This window comes from Melospiza melodia, chromosome 1 (genome assembly GCF_035770615.1).
Source record: "Melospiza melodia melodia isolate bMelMel2 chromosome 1, bMelMel2.pri, whole genome shotgun sequence".
NCBI lineage: Eukaryota > Metazoa > Chordata > Aves > Passeriformes > Passerellidae > Melospiza > Melospiza melodia.
Window position 1 is genome coordinate 5,690,436 of NC_086194.1, and position 27,991 is coordinate 5,718,426.

A 27,991-nucleotide genomic window follows, 5' to 3' on the forward strand; every position below is an offset into this window, starting at 1 on the left:
CTCTGAGAGAGCAGCTCAGCTGACAATTCCCACAGCAAAAGCTCTGAGCATTCTGTCCTGGCATTTTCAACATCAGGAAACCCAGTTTGATTTCCCATGTGCCTCTTACAACCTTTCCACACCCAGACAGCTCAGCAGCAACTGGCACAGGTCACCTGTTAGCACAAAATACTTCCATGGTACCAAAGCAGCACAGCCCATGTGGCATTGTCCCCTCAACAGGACTCAGAGCTCACATCTGAAGGTCTGCTCACCTCAGAAATTCTTACATCCAACCACATTACAAGGTTATCTTCACAGAATTCTGCTAATTCTGCCAAGGCATTGCCATTTCTTCAGCCATTGCATTACTTGAGGCTTCAAAGCACTCTGAAGCCCTTTGTTAAATTCAAGCTCCAAAATCACACAATTTATCTAGTACACAAAACAACTTGAAAATATTTTAACTAAAGCCTTTTATTCTATACAACTGTGAAACATCATTTACCCTTCTGGCATTGCAGACTCTTCCATTAATCTTTCCTGTTACTGTGTTTTGGGATGGTTAGAAAGAAAAAAACAGAAGGAAAGTTACAACCTTGGGCTGATTTCAAACAAAAAATTACTGTGAGCAACTCCAATGTATACAATAGGACAGGAAGACAACCAGGAAACAAAACATAACCCAAACAGTGCCTATTGGAACAGACAAAGACCCTTGCTAGTAATAAATACAAGTCAGGACAGATTACCAATAAAAGTTACAGTTCTGTTTAACCATTTAATTCACAAACAGCACTAAAAATGTGCAATTAAAGCACAATTGTGTCAAACTAAGCATACACAGAAATGGGGATAGACAACTGAACCTGATTCTCAAAAGATGGGAAAAGACATGCTAGCTTGATTCTGAACCATGGTTTTGTCTAAGCAATGAATTTGTTTTGCTGGGTTTAAAGTGCAGAAGGGAATGACTATTTTGACTCTATTTTGACTATTTTTTCAAATAAAACATGATGAAAAATACTTTACTTTTTGTCTGACCAATACAATCCCAGTAATAGAATTTATTCGGACTTTCCTTAGGCCTCAACCTAAATCTTGATCACAAGATACAGGAAGGGCTAGAGCATGTGTCTCCTGAAGAAACTCAAATATTATACTGCCCCTTGAAGGCACTTGTGCTTCTGCTTCAGACAAGAGTAATTTTTAAACCATTTCTCTATGAGGATTTGTGATTTGCTCAAATCTGGCTACAAATGGTTTTCTGGGATATCCCCACATTTTCCTCACAAAAAGCTGAAAGGCCCTTACCCTCCCTCCCCCCAATAAGTTAAACTTCTATAAAAGATTACCATGAGCCTATGACAGTCACAGATTTTTAGAAAAAGCAGTGAAAACAAGATCTGCATAAATCTCTAACAAAAGAACAATTGCATATAAAACCTCAGAAAAGAAGAACCAATATTTTTATCTCATGAATATGAAATCTGCTGAGAAGCTTTTAAAGTTTAACATTAAACATATGAAGTTATAATCAGAATGGTTTGAAGTTTTAACAGAATGTCACATACTTTTGGAGCACAGTTACAAAAAATTAGACTAGTGTGTCTTTAGAACACCAAGGACACAGTGCAGGAAGAAGTTATATATATTTAGAAAACAAAAAATCTCTAAGTTGCTGCAAAGCATGTTCACTCTATTATGATGCACAGCATCACTGGACTCGCATTGCTCTGATATTTTTCTAGTGTTCTTATCTTGCATGTCAACAGCTCTCTAAAGCAATTAAAACAATTCTCATGTTAACCCTTGGTTTGCAATTAAATGGGCCCATTCATTCAAGTATGAAACATCTATTTTGTGGTGTTTTCCAAATTTCTTTTAGTGGTAGAAATGCTTAAGTAACCTGTGAGAAATCATTGCTGGAACTTTATGAATGGAATGTACTAAAAATACCTCATGTGCAGTTCTTAATTACACTGTGAACAGTGACTAACACGGCCAAACCTGTTTGATACCGAGCACGAGCAGATGAGGGATTATGTTCTGGAAAAAAACCAAAAGCCAAAAGGAGGAAGCAAAAGTCTGCACTGGGTTATCATCCACTCTCTGTACACCTCACACAACACAAACCACTCAGGGACCTCCCATCTCATTGACTGAGACTAGGACAGACTTTAGTTTAAGTCATATAGATTTTTTTTTTTCCTCTATATTACAGGTCTATTAGTCACTTCAATTAAATGTTTACTTCCCATCCATACTGAGGCATTAGAAGTCTCATCTACCTTAGGGGTTCAGGGCTGCTCTAGAACTACTCTTGGAACCAGCACAGCAAGGTCAGGTCAGAGATGGCTGCTCTGGGTCCGCGCTGCCCTCACGTCGATTTCTGGCGGTAGTGAAGCGTCAGGTCCCCGCCACTCTTCCAGATGAAGTGCTTGACAGTCCGAAGGTCCATGTTGGGGTCCAAAACCTGCACAGCAAAAAGGCAGCTTTTACTCAACAATTCTGCCAGGCTGGCAGAAATTTAAAAAAAACAAAGCAAACAAACTGAAAACTGATACCAAGATAAGCCTTGCTGTCACCATCATATTTTCTAAAAAAATCCCTTCACCAGGATTTCTTCTCCTGGGAAGCTGAGAAGCCTCAGAGAAAAATAAAAACAATAATTATCTGATCTGCTTATTCTGTGTTTTGCTGCTTTGGGATGTGGTTTGGACACTGTTTACCAACTGGTCATTGTTTCATTGGTTTCATGTGAATTGTTTTAACTTAATGACTGATCACAGTCCAGCTGTGTCAGGACTCTGGAAAGAGTCACAGGTTTTTCATTAGTATCTTGTAGTATATCCTTGTATCATTAGTATCAGTATCATTATTATCCTTTTTAAGCCAAAGGATTGTCTGTATCCTTTCCCTATCCTTTAGTATAGTATTCTTTGATATAATCTAATACAATACCATAAAATAATAAATGAGCCTTCTAAGAACATGGAGTCAGATTAATTCCCTCCTGCCACGGAAATACCACACCATGCAAAAGCTCAGATTTTTCAATTAGCAACTGAGCCTGATACATTAGTGAAGGATTTTAGCAGAGTAACATGTAACTTCAGATCACAACCACGTCCTCAGTGCCTAATCTCCATTACACTTATTAGGCAATTAGTGGTTTTGGACCAATTTTGAAAACTGCCAAAAAGGTAGAACTCAAAACATTCAAGAAATGCTAAAAATACAACTCTATGGAATTGCATTAAGCCCATTTGTTGACTATGAGCACGTAACCCCATAAGGGCCCCATGCCAGAACAATTAAACAGGTTTATTATGAAAACTCCTTCATCTACCTATCTGCAACTGTCAGAAACTTGTGTCAGCTCTAAGGTAACACAGTCAAAATATTTACTTAAAGTTAACAGGTAATCTGTAGCATATTTCAAGCTCAGAACTCAAAAATTCACAACCAATTTACTGCTAGAGCCTGATCTTGATCGCAGGGAACTTACCTGGTCCTGGCACAGAAGTTCAATCTTCTCCTCTGCTAGCACAGCAATGTCCTCCTCCTTTTCTTGTTCTCCTGCTTTCTCATTGTTGGAGGAGCTCGTGGTCTGAGACTCATTGTCCAAGTTGATGATTTTCTCATACACATGTTCCATCACCTTTCTCACCTGAAGCATGTCACTGGCTGACAGCCGGTCTCTGCAGGAGTTAGAGGAGTTTGTCAGGAAAAAACTTGAGAAACAAACTCTATTTCTTATCTTCACAACACCTCCCTTAGCTGTAGCAAAATATGCAGCTACATAGAGATCATCTTTATATTGTCTGGTAGTAAATTATCAGGATCATCCACAATGCCATGATCATAACAGCAATTTAGTCAAAGAGTCACACAGCAAATAACTCAAAAAAGGAGTTGAGATATTCAAAAGACCAGATAAAAATCTGCATTGATTTCTAACCAACCCAGCTCCCAGTTACAGCTCATGTGACTGGCAAACTCGTTTGCACTCCCTACTGGCAGTTTTTGTCCCTTTTCCTTTCAAAAAGCAATTATTCATCTCTGTTAGCAACAGAAAACAAAGCTGTGGTTCTGAACAGAGCAACAATCTATAAATTCATCTGTTTTCTGATTAAATACCACAAAAGACAAAGTGCCATTTCAGCAGGCACTTTATAGACATTTCTTAGCATAAACTTGAACAACTGCCTGTTGAACCAAAATCCACAGTGCTTTTAAATATTCTGATATAACTTAGAGCTTTAGAGCAATGCTGCTAAATGACTAAGAACTTCTATAAATCCATCAAGCACAAAACAATTCTCTGGAAAAAAATCAGTGAATTGGTTTGGTGGTTTTTTTGCTGTTTGATTTTTTTTTTCCCCTTGAGCTTGCAGGTTTTTTCTGCAATTTGGATATTCAATGTTAATAAGTCATATTTGCATTACTTACTTTTTTAGAGTTTTTGCCCCTGATGATGAATGAGGTTGGAGGTAGAAGGGAATCTTATTGAACTTGGGCATATTTTTCTAAAAGACAACAAGTTTCAGAAGAGTTAATTTAAGATGAACCATTATCAGCTCCTACTTGCAGCAGCTGCTATGTGAAGTATATTCAGCTCCTAATTATCAAAACTCATGAGAGATTCCTAATCAACATCCCCACCACAGCTAAATTCCAAATTACTCATACTCCTGAGACACTTCAATTTAGATGATGCACAGATCATCTAGCTTTTGAATATAAATTATCATTTATTTCAAAGGCAATTAGATAGTATCAAAAGGCAGCAGCAATATGAAGTGTATTCTCTATTCCTGAGTTCCTCACTAGGAAAGGATACCAATTATGCACAGGACTTTGAATTCTTTATCTAAGACAGGCTGTCAAAAGAAATTGAGCAAGAAGTACTTTAACTAGAAACATCAAAAAATGATGCATCTCAAAGGGTCTTGATTACAGACCTTGAGACCACTTCTTTTAAATAAAAAACACAGCAAAAATTTAAAATGTCATTTCAGATGCTGCAAAGTTAATTGTACTACATCTTAAAAAAACCTAAAAGAAGCCAAACTTATACACCCAATACTCACATCCACAGTGATGTCAATTACCCATTGTGGCACTGTTTCATTAAGAAGCATGGATTCAGTTTCACCACCTGAATCCCGACATAGCAACCTGAGACACAAAGAAATAACCTTTATTGTAACAACAATTATTGCCATTTGCATTAAAAAGCTTTCAGGAGAAGTTCTGACCTTTTAATGGGCAGAGAGCCTGAACTCTGTTAGGATCATGAACTTACTGGGGAAGAAATTATTTATTTTCTGTAAAGAGCAGAAGGAGCAATAGGAAGACAGATCCCAGAAACAGAGAGTAGGATCTCAGGAGACTACAGCTATGACACAGAAAATAGATAAAAGTACTTTGCTCTGGATTGTGTTATGTTTGTGTGTGAAGTACAGAACTGTCAGGAGAAGGGGAGAGGCACCTGGCATAAAGCAATTCTCTCCTCTTGAGAAAAATGAGCTTTGCATGTCAAACATCTGCTAAGCCCTCACTTGAAGGAAAGAATAAAACCAGTTTCAGATAATGTGCACATGCAATGATGCAAAAAAGCCACATTTCATTTTATACATTGCATTTAGGTATTTTGTCAGAGTCCTGCAAGCCACCTTTTAGGTCCCATAAATGTGGCTTGCTCTCTCCAATGGGGTCTTTCCAGAGCAGGAGCAGCTGCATAAGAGGGAAGATCCACCAGAACAGAATGCAGGCAAATACTAAGCCCCAGGCACAACACATTGATACATTGATACTGCAGGGAAAAAAGTCAGTTTTCCGAGCTGAAAATGGTTTCCCTGTTTCACTGACTAAAAGTTACATCATTTCGGGCCCGTTCAGCCTGGGAAATAAAACCAACAAAGCAAACATGCCCCATCCCTTAAAGTTAAATCCACTTTGTCAGTAAATATCAAACAATTCACAGTGTTTGCAAGTTCAGCACTTGTTTTGCAGCACTATTAAACTGTCTCTGATGTATCACACATCACAGTTGGGTTTTTCAATGTAGAACAAGAAGAAATAGAAGGGTACCAGTACACACACTGCAATACAGAACCTGTGTTCCTCCCTGCCAGAGATCAGGACCTTCTACTGGATTTATCAACTAATTTTGGGAGCAGAAGCCAATTCTCTAGTGAGCAGCAGCTCCTGAATAATTCATCCTCAGAGATCAGCACAACACACAATCTAAAGTAGCACAATTTCATTCTAAAACACAGTTTAATTTCTCAGTTTGCAGAAAGAGGGCACTCAAAAATATCACACACAACTAAGGACTGTACACAACTCTTACTGCTTTAAAACCCCACATGATGCTCAAACTCACATGCTCAGCTGGACAAATCATTAACAGCTGCTTATTTTGCCTGGCAAGGGCATGTCTTAAATGTACAGAAGAGAGTGAAATAATATTTTTGATAACATTCCTGCTTGCACTAAGAAAGGGACTGCTCAGCCACTGAATTTATATTTGTAAGTTTTTATACCTGAACAAAGTGCGTCCTCCAGCCTCACCAAAAATAACTGGTGTATGTGGTGGCACTTGGAAGTATCCATTTCCCTTCTGGACTCTGTTCTCCTGTTCCCCATTCACTGTTGGGAAAGAAACATATAAAACAGCAGTGAGACTGCACTAGGCCTTAAAAATGGGCACACATTCCACCTACAGCAGATGCATTTTGTAAATTAATAAGATCATGAGCCTCATGAAAACCAAGAAAATCCCCATTTCCAAGATACAGCAAGTATATAAAAAAACACTAGAGAGTAACAAGATCCATACAGGTTTGTGGCAGACCTATTTCAAAAGCCTGTGAAAAAAGGAAAATAAAGTCCAGGAGTCAAAAACCAATCATGAAGTTTTTCCCCATTTCTTTTGTCAAACTGAACAATAGTAAAATTAGGACTCAACTTAAGAGACTCTGCTGACACAAGACTGTTCTGCCCTCTAGAGTGACAGTACAGAACTCTGAAGGGTTGTTTGCACTGCTCTTCTACCTGGATTTGCCAGATGTCAAAACACTGTACTGGGAAAGCTCAGACTCACAGTGCCTTGAACTTCCTCTGTTATAAATTCAATTTATTATAGCTAATTACAGCAGTAGGGTCTTCAAAGACTGAAGAACCTGATTCTATATCAGGTGGGTAGGACAAGATTAAAGAAAAATCAGCATTATTTATACACCTCTTGAGCAGTGCAGCTTCTAATCAGTAGGTATCTTGAAACAATGTGGAAGAATTTGGATGCCTGACTTGCACTTGGGAAAATCATCTCCATTGCACTGTAGCACCTCATTTGTGTTGAATTCAAGCAACATTAAGAAATTTAAATGGCACAGACTGATGAGATGAGTGATTCCTCAGCTTTCTAACCAGAAACATATGTATTCAAACAAAGGTCAGAAATTGTAACAACCAAAGAAAGAAAAAAAGAAAATCTGTATTGGAAGGGGTAAACATGATACTGAAGTTACAGCAAGTGAAAAATCCTATAGTTTGAAAGATTTTTTTCATAACACTTCTCTGAACAATTGAGAGGAACAACACTGCACATAATTTGTGTTTATTTAAATTTGTATCTCTACAAAAATGCCAGTGCCCAACAGGTACACTTCACCTTCTCAAGTCACTGCTCAGTGCCAGTCTCCTAATTTTTTTTCTTCTGGAACAGCAAAGAAAATATTCTGTTGGAGTACTCCAAACATTCCACTAATCCACAACTCCACACAGGAACAAGCAGGGTAGCATCAATAATCCAACACCACAGAAGCCTGAGAGTGACACTTGTCAAACCTTGTCTGGCTCTAAGCTGCAAACTGCCAATACACAACAGTCTGAGAATCAGCAGCTGGATCCAGAATAATCTGCCAAGAGCTCTAAACCTCCTTGGAGGCCAGTTTTGAAAGAAGAAAGCAACTAATTCTTGGCACAGTCCTGTCACAAAGCAGTGAGATATGCTGAATGTGCAGTTTTCTTAATTGCATCATCTATCTGTAGAAAGCAATTTCTTAATCACCAAAAATGATTGGTGATTAAGTCAGTTAACTCTGACCTGGGTTGAGTTGATTTCCAACTCAAGAGTTAAGAGAGTTTCTTATTTTGCCAAATTCAGCCTCTGCCTTACATTTCACATGGCTTTCATCTAAGGCCTGATTAGGCTTGGCATTATTGCCTTAATAATGCTAAGGACTTTAAGGAGCACTTTAAGGACTTCTCTATGGAATTACTTCATGTATTATTACCCTGAATGTATTTTTTCCAATCAAGCTTTTCTTTGTTCACAATACCTAGAAGAAAACTGGAATTATGTCAAGAGAATACTTGCTAATGTTGGATAACTGAATTATTGCTATTTCCTGTCATTATCTAGTGTTTCTTTCCCAAGTCAAGCCTCAGTTTGCCAGTAATTGTTTTTCATCAATATTTTTCATCATGTTTCTGTAACTTCAGGATCATTTATTCACCTACTTTTTTTACAGACAGAGGGAAGATTTTTGATGATACTTTCAGAAATACAACAGTTTCTAGTGTAAAGCAAATTTAAAAGTGCTAAAAAACATGAAGTCTATAATGGACAGAGAGAAAGGTGTAAGACAACAAATGTATCTATTAAAGAAACATATAAACAAACAATGTAATAAAAAAGAAAATATTAAAATACTGACCATGGTTTATCTCATTTTCCTCTTCATCCATTGGATTGATATGTGTTCTAGGCCAATACTCCAAAAGTGCTTGCAGCAGAAGCCCTCCAAGGTTTACTGTCAACACACAGTGAGGCAGAACATCAATCACACAAAAAACCATGGGCAATATAATAATGTCCATTTGATCCACAGCTGAAAATTCCCCATGAGTTTTGTTCCCAAAGCAAACAATTTATGGGCACAGAAATCTGTTTGTCACAATCTGGGAGCTGCATGTTACAATTTTTCAGGAAAAGCTGATTTTAGAATCTCTGCTGTTGGATCACTCCTGTGCTTTAACATTCTCTACATTAGGTTATAATTATTTTTTCCCTATTGCATCTTGAAAATTTAAAACAAAATTAAATGTAAACCCTGAAGACGATTGTTTCAGAAAAAAAGGAAGTATTTTCTTTGGAGAATATGCTACAGAATTTCTTATTTAGAAAGCCTCAAAATCCAATCAGATACTGACATAGGTGGTACTGGAATACTTCAAAATATATATACTGGAATTTATTCTGATTTCTTTGTTAAAATAAACCACTATTATTAGTTAAAACTTACATTTTGGATCAGAACCATCAGGACTGCTAAATCCAGCATCCTTTGCTGAAACCCAGGCTGCAAAGCAGTCACTTTCATCCAAAGTAATTGTCAACATCTGTTGGCAAAAAACCATGAGAAATGTAATAGTTGTTTGGGATTAAGTAAGTCTATAAATCTCTAACTTTGCTCCAAGAAATCAAAGTTCTGAAAGCATGACAGCACAATTTGTTTACCAAACTGTATTAATTCATAATTGGTATTGGTGGACTATACCACAAATTAACTTACAAATATGTTACTCCAATTATTAAGAAATAAAATTTGCTTTTTTAATTGAAAATAAATTTAATCCATCAGATAAGCAATTAATGTTCTTCTAAAGTTAACAAACTAAAATATTTTTGAACAAACAATACATGAAAAAATGTGAAACATGACATTAAAGCAACAGATGTAGGAGCTGTATCTCACCCCAGTTTTCAAGTCCACTGAGAACCAGTTTGGCACATAAACCATTTTAAACCTCTTCTTAATTTCTTCTTCAAAATCTACTTTCCCAAGGTCTTCAACTTTACATGCCTGTTCACCAAAGGAAATGTACAAGTACTGAGTGATATCAACACCTCAAGACTTTTCCTTGATTTTCAACACACTTGGAACGATTGTTACTTATGATCTCTCCCTGAGCACTGCAGTCCAAAATCATCCAAGTTAAAGGTTAAATCTTTTTTAAGAAGTCAAATTGTGATCTATATTGTGAGTAATTTTTATTCTTCATTTATTTCTGAGGTAGTGGAATCAAGCCAGTAGAGAGGTCTGGAAATGTTACTTCAGATTATTAGAAAATATTTTCCCTACACTGAGTAGGCTGCTGTCTTCCAATACCCCCCGTCATTTCTCTCCCCACCAGTACCAATATTTCAGTACTCCATCAAACACCAATATTTCCAGCACATCAAGCAACAAATTCAGCTCAACTACTGCAATGGGAACTGTAGTGGGTGAATTTCTGTGAAGATAATTTATTTCTGTTTTTTTCATACTTTTACTTTAAAAGTCCTCTAAGTAATTCTGTTTAAATCCAAATTATTATAATCCACTTGCAAAGTCATCCTGAAATACTTGTTTTAGGCAAATTCTGAGGACTGCAACCTTGGAATTTATTCCCTCAAAATCCAGGAAAAGTTATAGGAAGCAAAGACTGAAGAGCAGCTTCAGGTAGGAAAACCTCCCTCTCTTCTTCCAGCATCTTTAATAAAGTCTCAGCTTTCAAGTGCAGGGAGCAACACTGACCTGGCAAATCATCTCACCTCTACAGTGAATATGGATTTAAACATGTATCAAATGACACTTCTCACAGCCTTACTAAGAAAAAAACACTTGAATGAAAGTAAAAATTACCATTAGCATTTAACTTTGGTCCTGAGATCTAACACTGCACACTTAAATACAGACTGAAATAAAGAAAACTTTTCAAAAAAAATCTAGATAATTTTTAGTATAAATCTATATCCTCCAACTTAATTTCTTTTTTGCTTCAGTCAACAACTCAGTAAGTTGGCTGAGCATGCTTTACCTCATTACTGATCTTGGCTGCTGCACTGCATAGCTCAAGAAGGAAAATATTTAGAATTTAAACAGGCTTTTGCCAGAGAATAAATTGCTGACCACCTCACTGATGTGGGATTTGAGTCCTTTCTCTCTGCACTCTTTCCCCTCTCCTCTGAGCAATCATTGGGTAAAACAACATTAAGAAATGTCACACCAAGTCTCCCCAGGCAACACCTGGCAGGAGCCAGGCTTCCTTCTGTTCATTTTCCTGACTTACCAGCAAAGACAAACCCTCTTTGAAACAAAACCCCATCAAAACACACATTACTATTTCCTGGAAAAAATTCAAGGGTCTGCACTTCAGGAGAATGCAGATGACAATACTGGATTGAACTCAGTTGCATGCAGATATCAACCTCACCTGGGAAAGCTACAAAAAAGCTCAGAAATGCCCCTCCTTTTTCTAAAAGCAAACTTTGCATAACATCCTGAGACAGAAAAATGATTTACTTTCTACAACAGAAATCTCAGACACTAAAAAAGTATAGATAAAAAAGTGGCACAAAATAATTAAACATCCAACAGTAGAAAATCTGAAATCACATCCTTACCTTCAAGACATCCCAGTATGCCACATTATTATTTGTGTCTTTGGTTAATATGTGCCTCTTGTCATTAAGAATGTGGCACTGAATAATACTAGCACCCCCTGGCAAACAAACAAGAATTAAGGTTACTACTGTCATTTTAATCTAATATCACATTCAATTAAATTGCATGACATGACATATGCTGTTCTTTGGTTTCACTTTTTCGTGTAAACCTTGGATACCACAAAAGTTTAAACATGATTTTAACTCTAACCAACAGTGGATAGACAATAACCACATTGTTCTGGTTGAAATCACAGTAGCAAGTTTTTTAAAAACTGAGTCAATCTTAAAGCTCTATCACATGTGCTAAAGAGAACAGATTTTACAAGATTTTTTTCCTCTGCAAAACAGCTGTTTACCTTTTATAACTTGGTCAGGCTGTGTACACAGGGGTGGAATGGGATTGGTACAATCATTATCATAATCTCCTGAAGCTCTAAAATTATGGATTCCCTTCAAAGTCTAAAGAAAGAAAGAAAATAATGACACATTCATAATCATCTAAAAACTCTGCTTTTATCTATGAGTAACAACTGCCAGTTCATGCTGCTGTTTAGATGTTAACTACCCAGTTCCAAGAAATACAATTTGTTTTTAAAAGCATCATAAACACAGAGCAAAGAAAGTAATTCAAAGCTTCATACCTTTTGAGCAATTTCAATATTAGTATTTTATGATTTATTCTAAAGAAAACTTACACATCACAGTACATCCAAATCCCATGACTACTCCATTGTACTCACAGACTGTAAAATGTATCACTTACCCATTTATTCACAGAGGATTTAGTTGTTGCTACCCAAAGTGCTGGAGGAGGATCAGCTGATCTATCCAGTTCCATCTAAATAATGAAACAAATTTTCAGTCATGCTTAACTTAGTTTCCCTTTGATAATTTGTATTGTCTTGTATAGAGCCACTCCTATAATCGAGAGTATCTCAGAAACAGCACTACTTTCAGTTTACTGCAGAAATACAAAGTTTAAATGAAAAGTAACTAAGATGAAACTTCTGAAAAATCAAGAGGAATTATAACAAATACTCAACAAATGAATTCTAGACACGGGCAATCATAGATGCAATGTGTATTAACAAAGTAGTTAGAGTTACTTCCAGCATGATGAAATTTTGCCTAATGGACAGTTTCCTAAGTACAGGATTTTCTCAATTACTTTGTGTTCAGACACTTCATATGGTTAAAATGAGAATTTGAGAAGTTTTATCCAAAAGAAAAAGCTGAATTTTATATATTTGGCTCTGCCATTACATTTCTCAGATCACTGTAGCCAAGATTAGAGGCTCCTTCTGACCTTTGTACAGCTGACCAGCACTTTCATTTTCCATTTTGAACTGAAATCTCACATCCTGACTTTTCCAGAACTAAGTTAAGGTATCCAGGATTTTATTTTAACACTCCAAGCCAGAATTCACTCCCAAGGAAAGCCAGGCTGCTCATATCTATTAGCATATGTTTTGATTGCACACTCCTTATACTTTTGAACCTTATATATATAAGATTCAAAAGTCATGTCACTAAAGTAAAAGACAGCAAAAAAAAATTAAAAAACAGCCTCTTGGAAAGATTCAGACTTGTGCATGCAAATATCATGTTTAGGTGTTCAAAAAAACCCACAAACAACTTTACTCCTGGGTCCCATGAGTATGTAACAGATTCTAAAGCAGTCCTGTGCACATATGCTGCTGCTAAGAAAAATCCACTTTTGTACAAAACCTTGGCAATGCCAGCTCAGTTTCTTAAAATTTCTTAAAACTGTACTAGAGCCTGATAAACCAAACTTCTCATGTGTGAAGCATATTCAATTTCAGTAATATTCAAATTTGCACATTTTCAGTAGCTGCCAGGCATCCATCTTCTTCAGGCAATTAAACTTCAGATGCAATTTGGGAGACAGAGGCAATCTGCTGAAGATGTGGTGTAGTAAACACTTGTTAGCCAATGTGAATTATGTAATCAATTTATACCTCAGCCACTGTTTCATGAGAAAACATGCAATTATCCTTTTATACTGTGAGAGTGACAGAACACTGGCACAAGTTGTGAATTCTCCATTCTTGGAGATACTCAAAACCCATCTTGATGGCTACGGGGGGAAAACTGGGGGGAAAACTGGGGGGAAAACTGGGGGGAAAACTGATCCAGTGCTCTTGGGCAGGGCAGAGAACTGGACCAGATGATCTTCAGCCATCACTCCAAACTTCAGCCATTCCACGATTCCCTGAATTAAACTCATTTACCTTAAGAACCGGTGCCTTTTCTTCACAGATCAGCACCCTGATATCAGGATTTCTTAGATCTGTACAATAAATCTTCCTGTCTCTTCCTCCTGAATAAATATGAGTGAAGGCTTCATTGACCTGCAGAGCCCAAACCCCCTCATCATGGACTCTGTACGTGGCTATGCACCTCTGCTGCCCAAGGGACCACAGGCGGATTGTCCCGTCAGAGCTGCCTGAAAGACACTGAGCAACAACCAGCACACTTCAATCAAACAGTTATTTAAGGATTTCAAAATATTTTTTAATAAAAAAAGATTTAATCATTTATGTAGTTATATTTTTCCTCTAAAATGGTGTTAAATCCTTGTCAGGATTTCCAGTATTTTATGTAAACCCACCACACACCTGGATGAACAGCAATAAAAACAACTTTTGCCCATCAGCCTCCCCACCTTACACCACTAAATATCTGCAATCTATGATAATAAATAATTACATTGAAATGGATTAATGACTTTTTTCTGCTCTCTGTAAAATGCCTCTGTCTCAGGTTAAAGCACATACCTGGGTGCCATCTCTGTTCAACAACAAAGCTTTGACATTGTCTGTGTGCCCTTTGAGTTTCATGAGTTTTGCACAAGTCCTTGGATCCCACACCCTTAGAACCTATGGGAACAGACATTGGATAAATGACATTAACACCATTCTTCCCACCAATGTGAGAAATTGAGCCTTTATTCCCTTATTCCAAACACGTGGACATTCATCACTGAAAACGTGTCAGAACAAGACAGACATAACTATATCTCATCCAGCTCTAATAATCAGATGTGATCTTCTCCTAATTTCAATTTAATTTGTTCCGGCTTCTTCTGTCATAAAGAAATTAAAGAATGGAAGTGACTGTAAACAGGACAGTGTGATGAGGACATAAAATGTGCTTCTGAGAATCTTCTCAGATGCTTCACTGGTGTATCCTAATTTCTGTTTTATATTGTCTTGGAAATAAAATTCTCTCAAAGTTAGATTAGGTAAAAAAAAAATAAAAACTCAGAGATTTAAGTCTATCTTATCTTCCTTAACAAAGAGCAAGGGCTGTCTCTTGGGAACATTTGAGTTTCATTAGCTCACTTAATTTCCCACCTCCTGCAGGGATTTTGCAAATTGCTGGCACCTTCTCTCCTACCTGCAGCAACTGCTTCAGTTCTGATAATCATCTGAGTCATGTGTCCTCAAAATCAGAGCTCTTGTGGGGAAATGTAATGATCCCTGACAAAGAGGGTTACACAAGATGATCTGATTGTCTCCCCCATGTATTAAAGCTCTATGGATACATCACATCTTCAGACTGAGGCAGGGTTTGTATCCTACACTTGCACTCCCACTTAAGAGAAGTGTCTGCCCTCACTATTGAAAACACAAAAGCTGCTACAGACGTGACATTGAAAATGAATAAAATTGTCTCTTTATGTTGAAATTGAACTGAAGTGAAATGAACCCCTCCAAATTTTGCTTACCTTTTCAGTGGACCCTGATACAATAACTGTTCCCATTTGATTCATTGCAAGGCTGTAGATTGAGTCTTTGTTCCCACTCAGGGAAGAAGCTATTTCAAAATAAAATGCACATTTTCAATTTTAATGCTGTTATTTGAAGACCATACTTATTGACTCAAAACTGGTATTTCAATACTCTTTGACTCATGAAAATAGTGCCACTCTGCCCCATATACAGAGTTGCTTTCAGAAAGACTATAAATAGTCAGCATAGTGCTGGGAAAACCCCATTCCAATTCTAAATCTACTGCTGCATAAAAACAAAGTAACCCCTCAGATTTATGGTTATTACAATTTTGGTGACCTTTTGGCCTCACAGTTCTGGGCCAGGACCATCAAGCCACCCTTGCTAACTTATATCATTGCAATATGACACTTCTTTGTCATCTTGTAACACACAGCATTTGGATTTAAGTGCAGAGGTTTTTTTTTTCCAAGCAACAGTAAAACTCTATATTTTGTATTAAAGGCTCTTCTAGTTCAGCAGAAATGCAGAGAAGTTACACTGCAGCACTGAAATGTGTTATTTGAGCAGGGATGCTACCTCTGCACTTATGAAAACCATATGGCAGCTCCTTAGCATCACACCTACCATCAGAGCTGAGGAATTCCATACCAACCAGCCTAACCCCCTTTTGGAGATTAAAGTACCAGTCCCTCAACTCAGAAAAGCACAGACAGAGCAAATGAAAATCATCTATTTAGAGAGCACAATCAGGCATTTCATCAAGCCTCAAATCCATACCATCAGTATACCAAGAAGGCTGAGAATAGCAACAAACTGCATGGCCAGTAAAAATGTGAAACTCCACAATGATTCATTTATATGATGGAGCTAAGTTTCCAACACAGGATTTGTAACCTAATATCAGAATTTAATATTACATTTTGTCACAGCGGAGAAACCTGTGTCAGGAGGGTTTATGAGCTGCACTTCCTGTTTTTTTTTTCAGCATCTATACCAAGAAAAAACCAACCTCAAATCACAAAACACAGAAAAATGTAGCAACAAATAAGCTAAGAGAACATTTCTATAAAAGGCTGGTTGAGAGGTTAAAATCTTCTCAAGTTAAAGTTCTATCAAGTTTCAGAGAAACCAGCATGTCACAGTTCAGGAGAAACAGTTCAAAGAGACTTGTCCTCTATTCTAAATGCCATGACTGTTGGCTGCTCTAGATTTCCAGCTATTACATAACACAACAAATGGACTCAATACATGCAAACTCCTCCTTCAAATTTCTTGCCCATTTTTTATGTACAGACAGAAAAAGGCATCCATAGTTTTAAACTGACCTCACAGGTTATGCTACTTAATAAAATGGATTGCATTTGCCTCCCCTCCCCAGGTACCTACTTGTGACAGTATTATTTGAGGCAGTCAGTGCTGTGAGAGTATTTACATCCCAGAGGAATATCTGTCTGTCCAGCCCAGCAGATGCTACCAGCTCCTTATCTTTTGCATATGCTAAGGCTTTCACATAGTCCTACAATAAAATAAATGGAACAATATGAATCAATGTTATCATTTTGAGGTCTATATCTTAATAATTGTAAGAATGGCACTGATCACACACAGTATTTACAGATAATGTTTTTCACCTTATGCGTCCTTAGTGTTGACATGCAAAATCCCTTATGTGCATTCCACACTTTAACAGTAGTATCTGAAGAAGCAGATATCACTAAATTGGAAAGAATAAAGACTAAATTTTAATGGCTTATATATTACTTTAAAGCATATTCGTACTACTCTAATTTGTTTTTCAAAAGAGATTAAAACAATTCATATAACATTTCAATTTTCATTAGAACAGCTGCTTACACTATTCACCAAAATTAAAATATACATCAAAAATTAATTTTACATGCTAAGAAAAGATGGAAAACAATTAAAGCAGCAGATAATTTACTTGTATACAGGTTCTGAATACTGCAGTTCTGAAACTTTTAAGTACTTACATGTTTTGCCATTGCAGCAGAGCACAATGTCATTTACCCAATCTGTGTGATGTTCCATAGATGCTATATAAGGGTCTTGCTGTAAATTAAGAAAAAATAAACTCATCACCAATGGAGAAGATTGTGACTATCTGTCCTGGGGTGACGTTATGATGCTTGTATCCCCATTCATCTGTTCTGTGCCTTTAAGACTGTCTCTGAGGAGTGAAAGTTTTGTTTGGGTTTCTCTTATCAGGGACACAGAGACGGGCAGTACATAGGGCTGCTTTCGCTTTTTGCTTTTGGTTTTTCTGCTTTGCTTGCTGCCTCTCTGCTCTCGCTTTTGCTTCTGCTTATTAGCTAGTTTAGCTAAACAGCCCAAATTCCTTCCTGGACTGTTTCTCCTCCCCTGTTTCTGTGACCATCTGGAACCTGCTCCGGACTGGGACTGGGAACACCGAGGGTTTGCACCGTTTGGCTGCAGCGGCTGCCCCAGCACCAGAGGGACTGAGAACAGAGCAACCACCCCCAAAAGAGACTTTCTGATTTTGTCACCTTTCTCAGAGCAGTGTCAGCTGGTGTTGTTCATTTTGTGTGCTGGGGGGTGCTGTGCCTGAAATAAACAGGTTCTTTCTACTTCTCTCCAAGAAATTCTTCCCGAACCAGTTGGGGGGAAGGGCCGCGTGGGTTTGCTTTTTGGAGGGGTCCTCCTTTGCAGATTCTTTAACAAATTTGCCCTAAACCAGGACACTATCACATCCTGTTGTGGTACCTTCTCCAACCTGCATATGGGTTCAAAGTTTCCTAGTGCAGAGTTGTTTGAAATCACTCTCCCAGAACCCTTTTTGTGAGAACTACACAGTTATGTAAGACACCACAGTACGAACAATATCAAAAGGATTCTGTGATGGCAATAATTGGCAGCTGTTAAAACACAGCACCAGGTACAGCCCTGTAGGCAGCTTACCAGCAGGATAACTTGGAAAAAAAGCAGGTTTAGAGCCAGGGAGGCTGTCCTGACTGACCTTGTGCTGATTGACACTCCATATCCTTATGATGGAGTCCCGCCCTGCCGTGAAGAGTCTGTTTAATGCTGGGTCCAGCTGAAGCGCATTCACCCCGTTCCGGTTGTACTTCTCCACTTCATCTCTAATCACATAGGAAACCTACAACACATTTGCACAAATCCAATTATGGTATTAAGATATTGACATGGTCATAAAATCTGAGCATCTAATTTCATCTTTCTAAGGTTCTTGAGTAGAAAATGCAAAGAGTTTTACAAGCTTTGTCTGTCTTGAGAGTTCAGCACCACCAAAGTCATTTGCTCCCAAAAATGGGGAAGAGTCAGAGGAGATTCAGCTGGAGCCCAGTAGATTATTTTAATCACTGCAATTTAAGCTCAGTTAGACCCAGAGAATCCTCAGTTCAATTCCCTGCTGTGTGTGCACATTCTGGGTGATCTTACACAACACACTGGGTCTGTGTGTCACTTCCCAAGTGGGTCCCACAGTTTCCATAGCTGCAATGCCAGTATTTCCCAACCTCACAAAGGAGAGGATATGGTCATTGTGGATTACAAAGCACTGAAAGAATGCAGATACAAATTCAATAGGTGTCACTACTAATTTTAAACCAATTTTTAAGAACTACCTACCTGCCAATATAATAAGAAACTCAAACTCTTAGTGCTCTTTCAGATAAATTATCCCATTAGTTTCTTTCCTTCCATGTTTGACAGTACTGTGTGTAAAGGTTATTTCATTGATTTGTTTAGAAAAACTAAGAGGAAATTTCAGGAGACCCTGAAAGGCCACAGCAGTCTCCATTATTAGTGTTCAGTAAATACAATTCTAGGAAACTGCAGTTGCTTCAGAGCTACTGCACTCACTTTCCTGATCCCTGGGTTTACACACTGCTCTGAGGAAAGCCCTCAAAAAAAAAAAAAAAAAGCTCAAAGCTGAGGGAAAAGGAGGGGAAGATGCCAGTTATGCATCGTCCCAGATTCTATAAAATATAATCAGAACAAGGTAAAATTTCATGCTTGGTGTAATCAAACCTGTTGAAAACAGGAATCCTCTGGATACACAAGCACCAGTGTTCTGAAAATGCTTACAAGGAGTAGTCATGGGGTAGAGATCTGAAATCAATTTTTCACTCCAGTAACTGTGTTAAAGTAGTATAAAGAACATGTTTTCCAGATCAGATCTCAGTGACACAAAATAAATCCAACAAATTATGATGTTCAGTGGTCCTTATCACAGAAGTATTTCACAGCAGCTCAGATTCTGTACCATGAGAGCTGACAGGTCCATTTGGTGAATGTGGGAAACACCTCCACCAAATTATCCCATCCTCAGGCAGCACAGCCAGAGCACTGATGCTTCCAGAAAAAACATGTCCAGTGCTCTTCTCTGGTTGAGAAACAGCTGCAGCAGCTCTACAGACCAACACTGAAGGACCAAAATTAAGAGCCTCCTGCCTCAACACTCTCCATTAACATCCCACAAGTCCTTCACTACACTTAATAATGTACATGATACATAATTGTATATGTACAGCACCATAACTGTATTATTATATCCTCAATGCTCTTAAAGACCTTCTGTCAGCCACTCTCAGCCCTTTTAGCACCACAGCTCTTCCAGCTTTAGATTGTGTCCTCATTTCCAATACTTTCAGCTTCTCTCACCCATTCCAGACTCATCCACAACATTCTCACTCCCCATGCTCAAGTTTCCACCTACACACAGCTCCAGAGATGCTGCTGCAAGGAGACACCACCAACCACACAGAAGTGCTCTGATAAAGCACTTCAAGCACTTGAGGTATTATTTCTTTGTGAGATGCAGGGAGCAAGATCTGTGCCAATCCTTACCTGGGCTTAATCACATCATGGTTCTATTGCTGAAAGACCCATAGATTATGTGCACAAAAGTCAAGGTTTAACACCATTCCAACACAAGGCAAAGGGATGACCATCAAATTCACATTGCTGTCAAATTCTTTGAATAAAACCAGGGAAAACACTCAGTTAAAAATACTAAATGTCAGCAGCAAGACACAAACCTAGAGGTCAGTAGATCAAATTTAATGTTATTCATTAGAGAGAACAACATTTTCCTGACACAGTATCAGATTCAAGATCAGCAGGGCCCTCCACTTCTTGTTTTCCCAAATGCTACCAGGATATTCTTGGAGAAATCCTCAATTTCTGGATTTGTTCCTCCTCTGTCAGTCACCTCCCATATTTGTTATATGATAGGGCCCTTCACCTCTCATTTTTCCAAATGCTACCAGGATATTCTTGGAGAAATCCTCAATTTCTGGATTTGTTCCTCCTCTCTCAGTCACCTCCCATATTTGTTATATGATAGGGCCCTTCACCTCTCATTTTTCCAAATGCTACCAGGATATTCTTGGAGAAATCCTCAATTTTTGGATTTGTTCCTCCTCTATCAGTCATCTCCCATATTTGTTACATTTTCAGGTATAATTTAAGAGCTCTTCATTCCACTCATAAGTTGGATTGTCAAACTATGTTAGTCACCTAAGCATGATAATGCTGATGCTTTCTGCACATAATGTTACTTCTTTTTAGTTTAAAAGAAGTCAAGAAAAACACAGCCATAAATATTTAAAAATGCAAAAAAATCCCCAAATGGTGGCTCTTACTTTAGTAAATAAGGTACTTTTCATGCATGATTAAGACTTTCATAGGACTTTGGAAATTGAGTCATATTTCTACATTAATCTTGATGAAATTAAAGTCAGCTCAACCAAATGCTGTTTTTCCCTCACAAAGAGACATAATCAGAGGAGAATGACAACCATTTCTCATTATCAACAGCACTGAAATAGTCAAAGTTAATTTGCCCTCTATTGCTTTCAATGACTACCACATATTAATTCAGTCAAACATCTCTTGTCAAGTATTGTTTTTATTTTAAAAGAACTGGGATAAAGAGAGGGGTTATATTTTTTCAGTGCTATTGTTCCCTGGTAGATTTGAATTGGATCTCAGCAGAAGTTGAGCAGGAAATCCAACATCATCTTTCTTTCTCCCTGTGACAAACTTGAAAATAACTCTGCTGTAACAGAATTAAACAAGATTAAAACCTTGTGTTCCTTTTATTGGTGTAAATACAAGAGATCTTTGATGCAAAAAATATAGAAAAACAACAAAAAGAGTTTGATACAAAATTTCCCATCACTGACTGCTACTGTGCACAGAATTCAACCAGTTATTTTTGTCTCTCCTCATAATTTTACAGTGTTATTTATTGTCCAAGAAGGAAGAGCATACATGTCCTGATAAATTGTTTTAAAAATTGAAGAACAATAAGAAAAAGAAATTCCTATTTTATTAGGTAATGATAACTTCCTCCATGTCATGTGGAGAAATCATGACAGATATTTTTCAATCATAAAAGTAATTCTAATCCAAATTAAATAAGGGCTTCTTATTTTTAATTTCTGATACTACAAGGACAAACAAAGAAAATTATCCTGTGGTCAGCAAGTTGATAGGACACAACATCAACACTTGAAATGAACACTGCAATTTGAGCAGCTGGCTAAGGACAAGGCAAACCATCTGTCCTGAAAACAGTATGAGCTGAAAAGGACTACAGCAAAAAATGCATTCTCCAACTCATTTTGGACACCTAATGATGTCCAAGTAACTGTCAGTTGTTTACACTGAAAATACTGAATAAATTTATTTGCTCATCCAAAATAATAAATATTGACTGGTCTACTCCTGGTAACCAGGCATTGTGACTGAAATAAACATCTTGTGAATTAACAAAACTAGAATAAGACATGCAGTGTGGGATCTCAGCACCTCAGGACTGATGTGCAGAGTCACCGAGACCACCCTTGGGGGGCTCGGAGGTCCTGGAATGTTGCCAGAAGTGTCTGGTGGCTGGACTTTGATCCTGCACGGGAGACAACACCTGTATGAGGATGGGAGGATTTCACTGGGGTGAATGGTGTAGGGATGGGTTAATTAGAGTGTGAAACACAGGGTTTAGGATTTCTGTACAGGGGGGTCTAAAGAAGTAAGATGGAGGAATTGGGGCGTGTCCTGTCCTTCTTCTTCTTCTTCTTGGCCTCCATCTTCTGTGGTGATGGTGGCACTTTGGGATTGGTTATTACTAAAAGTGCACTGGTCAATAAGGGTGAAAGGTATTGGGGGAAATTGATAAATATTGTATATGTAATTTTGAGTATAAAGATAGGTGACCGCCCCAGGGCTCTCAGTGTGCTCATGGCTGGCTGCTGTGCACACCTCTGTCGGGCCGAGAGAAAATCTTTTAGATAAACAATTAATAAACACCGAGACCGAGAAAAACCTGAAGCCTCTTCTCGTCCTTTGGAGCGCGGGCTGCCCAAGGCCACCCCGGGCCTTTCCAGGCCACCTAAACAGCCGAGAAACCGACAATGCAGCACATGTGGCTGAACTAAAAACAACCCCATGAGACATCTGCTGCACACCACATGGAACCCTTTGCAAAGGGAGGTATCACACCAGAAGCATCCAGGCTTGCACTTAAATGCATTAATTCCAAATTAACATAGAGGGGAAAAATTGGGGGCTCCACAAAATCTGTTGAAAGGCTGTTGAAATGCATGGGGAACTTAAAATGGATCAATAAAAGCAACAGCAAGTTGACTAAAAGAGCTGAAACTTGTGTAAGAGTGGTGGAGACAGCCAAGTCCACAAAACCAAAACATTCACAAAGAACAGAGGAAGATTGCTGAAAACCCACATGTGTTTGTCCATTATGTTCTTATTTGGGGAGAAAAAGGTGAAAGTGCTTTTTTGTTTGGTTGGGTTTTTGAGTGTCACTTAGCATAGAATTAAGAAATATTAGAAGATTTAGTAAATATACAAAACTACAAAAACAAAGTATATTTTCAAACCTGTGTGTACAGAAACATATCTAAACAATATAAACGTAGTGAAGTTCTGGCTGAGGAGAAACTGCTGGGATAAAATTCACCTGTGCTCCTGAAGAGCACAGACCTTATCATTGAAGATAAAGCACTGGAAAGGGTGTGGAGACCCCAGAAGTGAAGGCTCTGAGACATCAGTGGCATTCTCTCCATGCAGGACAGGATGGAGCAATCCCTGCTGTGCCTTTTCTAGTAGGGGCAAACCACAGGGGCAAAACAAAAATTGGGATTTAGATCAGCACTGGCTGGGAGGAGCAGAGCTTGTGGCATGTGAAATATTTAATAACAACCAAAGCTTTGCCATTGACACTGCTGCAGCTTTTATAAGCTCCCAGAATGAGTAAGAATCTTCCACAGCAGCACTGCACAAACATCCACTCATCATAAAGAGTTTATGGGATTCAGGAGCCTAAATGGATCAGGAGTAATCATTTTAATGACTACCTAAGAGCTCCGGACATAAAGCTGCTGCCCACAGATACATTTTGGCACACAAAGCCAAATGAATTTGTTGCAGGACACACATATCCATGCAGGAAACACTTGTATCAACTGATGGGGGATCATGTTACCCTCGTTACATTACATGCATTATAACACTTTATCTTCACAGATGGGTAAAATCTGCTTTTAAAACAGCCCACCAAACCACACAGAGGAAACAGTAACCAGCTGAGCTCTGAGGACACTCATTCCTTGTTTCTACGTGAGCAATTTAAAAAAAAAAAGGTATTTCTCAAAATCATGGGAGGGTTCTATGAGATCTGAATGAATGAGATAAGCAGCAGTGAAGTACCAAGGGGAAAAAAAAAAATCAACATTGCTTTACTGTCTTGGTGGAGCATATGTATCCCAAAACCATGGTTTTTAATTAAGTAGATTATTTGAAATTTTATCGAGGCTCCAGAATAAAAGTCATGGAAGGCATTAAGAAGCTCATTTCATTTTACCCTTTTAAAATGCAATCAACATACCGGTTATTTGTTTGCTTAAGCATTATATATGAAATCAATATATTTGTAATTATAATTTTTACATTCATTATATAAAAATAACATAGATATCACATCTAGTAAGCTGCAGTATTAGTGCACAAATATGACAAAATCAGTTCAAAGAGATCACAATGGTTTGGGTTGGAAAGGACCTTAAGGACCATCTCATTCCAAGCACTGCCACAGGCAGGGACACCTTCCAGGAGGCCAAGTTGGTCAAACCCCCATCCAGCCTGGCCTTGGACAATGAGATTTTCTTACTCTGTACAAGATGTGAAGCTAAAAAGTGCTGAAAATTCAAGCAATCATATTATAAGGATGCTGACCATTATAAGGAAAATTCTCTGTGCTGTTCTGAGTTCGGGGGGAAATTTATTCAGGCCAGGGAGCAACTTTGGGAGAGCAGTTACAATGCAACCCCTCCAGGGCAGCTCCTTCAAGGCACCTGCTGGGAAAGCTTCACCTTGACTTGACTGCCAGGACATCTGAAAGCTGCAGCACATGGCCAACAGCAGCATCTGACACAGCCCTGCACCCTCACTGCCACCCAAATCAGTGTCTGACACAGCCCTGCACCCTCACTGCCTCCCAAATCAGTGTCTGACACAGCCCTGCATCCTCCCTCCCTCCCAAATCAGTGTCTGACACAGCCCTGCACCCTCACTGCCTCCCAAATCAGTGTCTGACACAGATCTGCACCCTCACTGCCTCCCAAATCAGTGTCTGACACCCTCACTGCCACCCAAATCAGTGTCTGACATAGCCCTGCATCCTCCCTCCCTCCCAAATCAGTGTCTGACACACCCCTGCATCCTCTCTCCTTCCCAAATCAGTGTCTGACACAGCCCTGCACCCTCCCTCCCTCCCAAATCAGTGTCTGACACAGCCCTGCACCCTCACTGCCACCCAAATCAGTGTCTGACACAGATCTGCACCCTCACTGCCTCCCAAATCAGTGTCTGACACCCTCACTGCCACCCAAATCAGTGTCTGACACCCTCACTGCCTCCCAAATCAGTGTCTGACATAGCCCTGCATTCTCCCTCCTTCCCAAATCCGTGTCTGACACAGCCCTGCACCCTCACTGCCTCCCAAATCAGTGTCTGACACAGATCTGCATTCTCCCTCCCTCCCAAATCAGTGTCTGACACCCTCACTGCCACCCAAATCAGTGTCTGACACCTTCACTGCCTCCCAAATCAGTGTCTGACACCCTCCCTCCCTCCCAAATCAGTGTCTGACACAGCCCTGCATCCTCCCTCCCTCCCAAATCAGTGTCTGACACAGCCCTGCATCCTCCCTCCCTCCCAAATCACTCAAGCTCACCCCTGCAGCCTTCAGAAAGGCAGGGCTAAGCTTCACAAACACCTGCCACTGGACACTTCAAATGCCTGACTCCCATTTAAAGATTTTAGCTACTCTTCTTTTGCTATACATGGAATTTATTTTGAGGCCTAAAACTCTGATTACACCATTAGAAACTAAAATTATATGCAGAAGCACCCTAAACTGGCTATTTTGGATGGCTTTGCTTACCAGTAGAACAGGTGCATCCAAGCTAATAATAGTTCTGATTTCCATAAATTTCCACCAGCTCTCCTGCCACATAATGAATCAATGTTCCTTCATGCCTGAGAGGTGTCTTTTGTAAAAGCCTCTTCTTCCATCCCCACAGGTTTGGAACAAATTTCTCCAACTCTGTCTCTCTCTCAAAAACTCTGTGGAAGCATCCTAAATGCTCAGCCATTGGGAATTCAAATAAATCATGAGTGGTTTTATTTGTTCATTTGCAGCTGATGGATAAAACAGTCACTTAAAACTCCTTTACTCAACAAAATCCTGTCACTAACCAAGCAGGTGAAATAATAAGAGTGAAGAAAAAAAAAACAACCAGCTTCTAGTTAAGCTTTATAAATGTTTATCATGGAATGGTTTGGGTTGGAAGGGACCTTAGAGATGCTCCCATTACACCTCCTGCAATGGGCAGGGACACTTTGCACTATGCCAAGTTGATCCAAGCCCTGTCCAAGATGGTTTTGAGCACTTCCAGGGCTGGGAAATTTCTCTGGGAAACACAACCAAACTGGATCTAAATCACAGTGCCCTGCTCAGACACAGAGCAGCGTCATGTACACCAGTGTCATTAGTACATGAGGTGAAAAAATACACACAGCACAATGAGAAGAGACAAAACATCACAAACCAGCACAAAACCACCTGTAAAAACAAACTTGGACAACAAAAAGTAGTAGTGACAAAAGGAAAGAGTGAGCTCTTTGATGCATGCTGCTGTCAGGGAAATACTACTTCATAAATAGGAGTGCATCAAACAAATATCAAGGTACAATAAAATCCCCCTGCTTAGGGGTGTAACCTGCAGAAACTTGTTCACAGCACAGGCATTATTTATATTTTAAATCATATCCTGTTTTTTTTCTGTCAAGGCAAGGGAATTCTTTATATAGAATTGAAAGAGTGCTTTCCTTAACCACAGAAAACACCAAATGCTCTAAAAGATGCCATTTCCTCTGTGTGATAAATGAAATGTCAATAACCAAACCCATCTCTGTTTTTAAAGTTCCTAATGCTATTTCAAGTCTAATCAATATTTCATTTGATCCCACTGGATAGGTACAGCTGAAACTGGCACTTGCCACGAGGCAGCTTTGCACATTGATAAAGCATTAAATCTTTTCCATAGTGAAAGCTGTAAAAACATCTGAAGGGCAGGCAACATCACAAACCAGAAGAAAAGCATTGAGAACCATAAAATAAACCCATTTTAATGGCTTTTAAAGTTAAGTCTTGACTTTTTATACAAGCTTTAGTAATGCCAGTCTCCACCAAGACTACAACAAAACACTTGGGCCCAAACCACAGGGTTTAATTCTTCCTCAAGTGTGTTGAGAAAGTCTACACCCACCTGGCTGCCTGTGCCACGGGTTTCCTTCAATAAATGCTGCCTGGAGCTGGCAAGGAATATTTCTGAAACTTGAGAAGAAAAAAACCCTGCTCCTTGCTCATGTGTGCAAAGGTACAGAGTGTTTTACAGAAACTAAGCAGAAATATGATGCAAAGCAGATCACAGAATCATGGAATGGTTTGGGTTGGAAGGGACCTCGAAGATCACCCAGTTCCAACCCCTGCCCTGGGCAGGGACAGCTTTCTCTAGACCAGGTTACTCTGAGCCCTGTCCAACCCGGCCTTGAAATATTCCAGGGATGGAGGAGCATCCACAGCTTCACTAGGAAAACTATTTCAGCGTCTCACCACGCTCGCAACAAAGAATTTCTTCCCAATATCTAACTGAAACCTACTCTGGCACCGGACACAGCCGAGACAGGAACCGCAGCTCTGTCGCTGCTGGGAACTCCCGTTCCACCCAAGCAGGTCTGGGGACACCGTTCTCTCGCTCTCCCCCCCTGCTCCGCCGCTTTTGATCCGAGCTGCTTCAGCTCAGCCTCCGGCGGGCTGCAGAGCCCGGCCCGGTTCGGCAGCGAGCAGCAGCTCCCCCCAAGCGCTGCCTCAGGCGGCCGCTCGCCCCCTCGGCCGGCGGAGAGACCCCGGGGGCGTGCGGCGCTGCCTCCCCTCAGCGCAGCGCGGCTGTGCGAGACGAGGCGACTGCGCTGCCATAGAAACCCCCAAGGGCTGACACCCTGCAGCCGCTGGCGCGGCCCGCGACGCTCCGGGCTCCCTTTGAGCCGTGCCGGCCCCGCCGCGCCTTCACCTGCACTTTCCGCCGCCCCGCTGTGTTCTGCCGGTGATGCGCCGCCATCTTGCATGTTGACACTGTGGCGTCATGTCCGACCGGAAGTGCCG

The 27,991-nt window shown here is 39.4% G+C and overlaps 1 protein-coding gene across 1 annotated transcript; it reads right to left on the reverse strand.

The window, feature by feature from the left end:
* Positions 1-438: 438 nt before the first annotated feature.
* WDR48 (WD repeat domain 48) lies at positions 439-27,985 on the reverse strand. Its single transcript, XM_063177725.1, has 19 exons — positions 27,900-27,985; positions 18,242-18,382; positions 17,238-17,316; positions 16,878-16,960; positions 16,633-16,762; positions 15,240-15,328; positions 14,287-14,388; positions 13,741-13,965; positions 12,252-12,326; positions 11,845-11,947; positions 11,444-11,541; positions 9,753-9,860; positions 9,300-9,396; positions 8,712-8,807; positions 6,534-6,639; positions 5,076-5,163; positions 4,435-4,511; positions 3,491-3,683; positions 439-2,455 (listed from the first exon to the last, which is right to left on the reverse strand). Exons 1-19 carry the CDS (start codon positions 27,945-27,947, stop codon positions 2,360-2,362), a joined length of 2,034 nt encoding a protein of 677 aa, XP_063033795.1. The 5' UTR covers positions 27,948-27,985; the 3' UTR covers positions 439-2,359.
* Positions 27,986-27,991: the final 6 nt, after the last annotated feature.

Bases quoted from the DNA above. Each gene is read 5' to 3' on its own strand.
- WDR48 (XM_063177725.1), bottom strand. From the start codon at position 27,947: ATGGCGGCGCATCACCGGCAGAACACAGCGGGGCGGCGGAAAGTGCAG. The intron at 14,389-15,239 runs GTAAGCAAAATT...CTGTTCCCATAG, and splicing joins TATCAGGGTCCACTGAAAAG to GTTCTAAGGGTGTGGGATCC. The intron at 4,512-5,075 runs GTGAGTATTGGG...GTTGTCTTTTAG, and splicing joins TAATTGACATCACTGTGGAT to AAAAATATGCCCAAGTTCAA.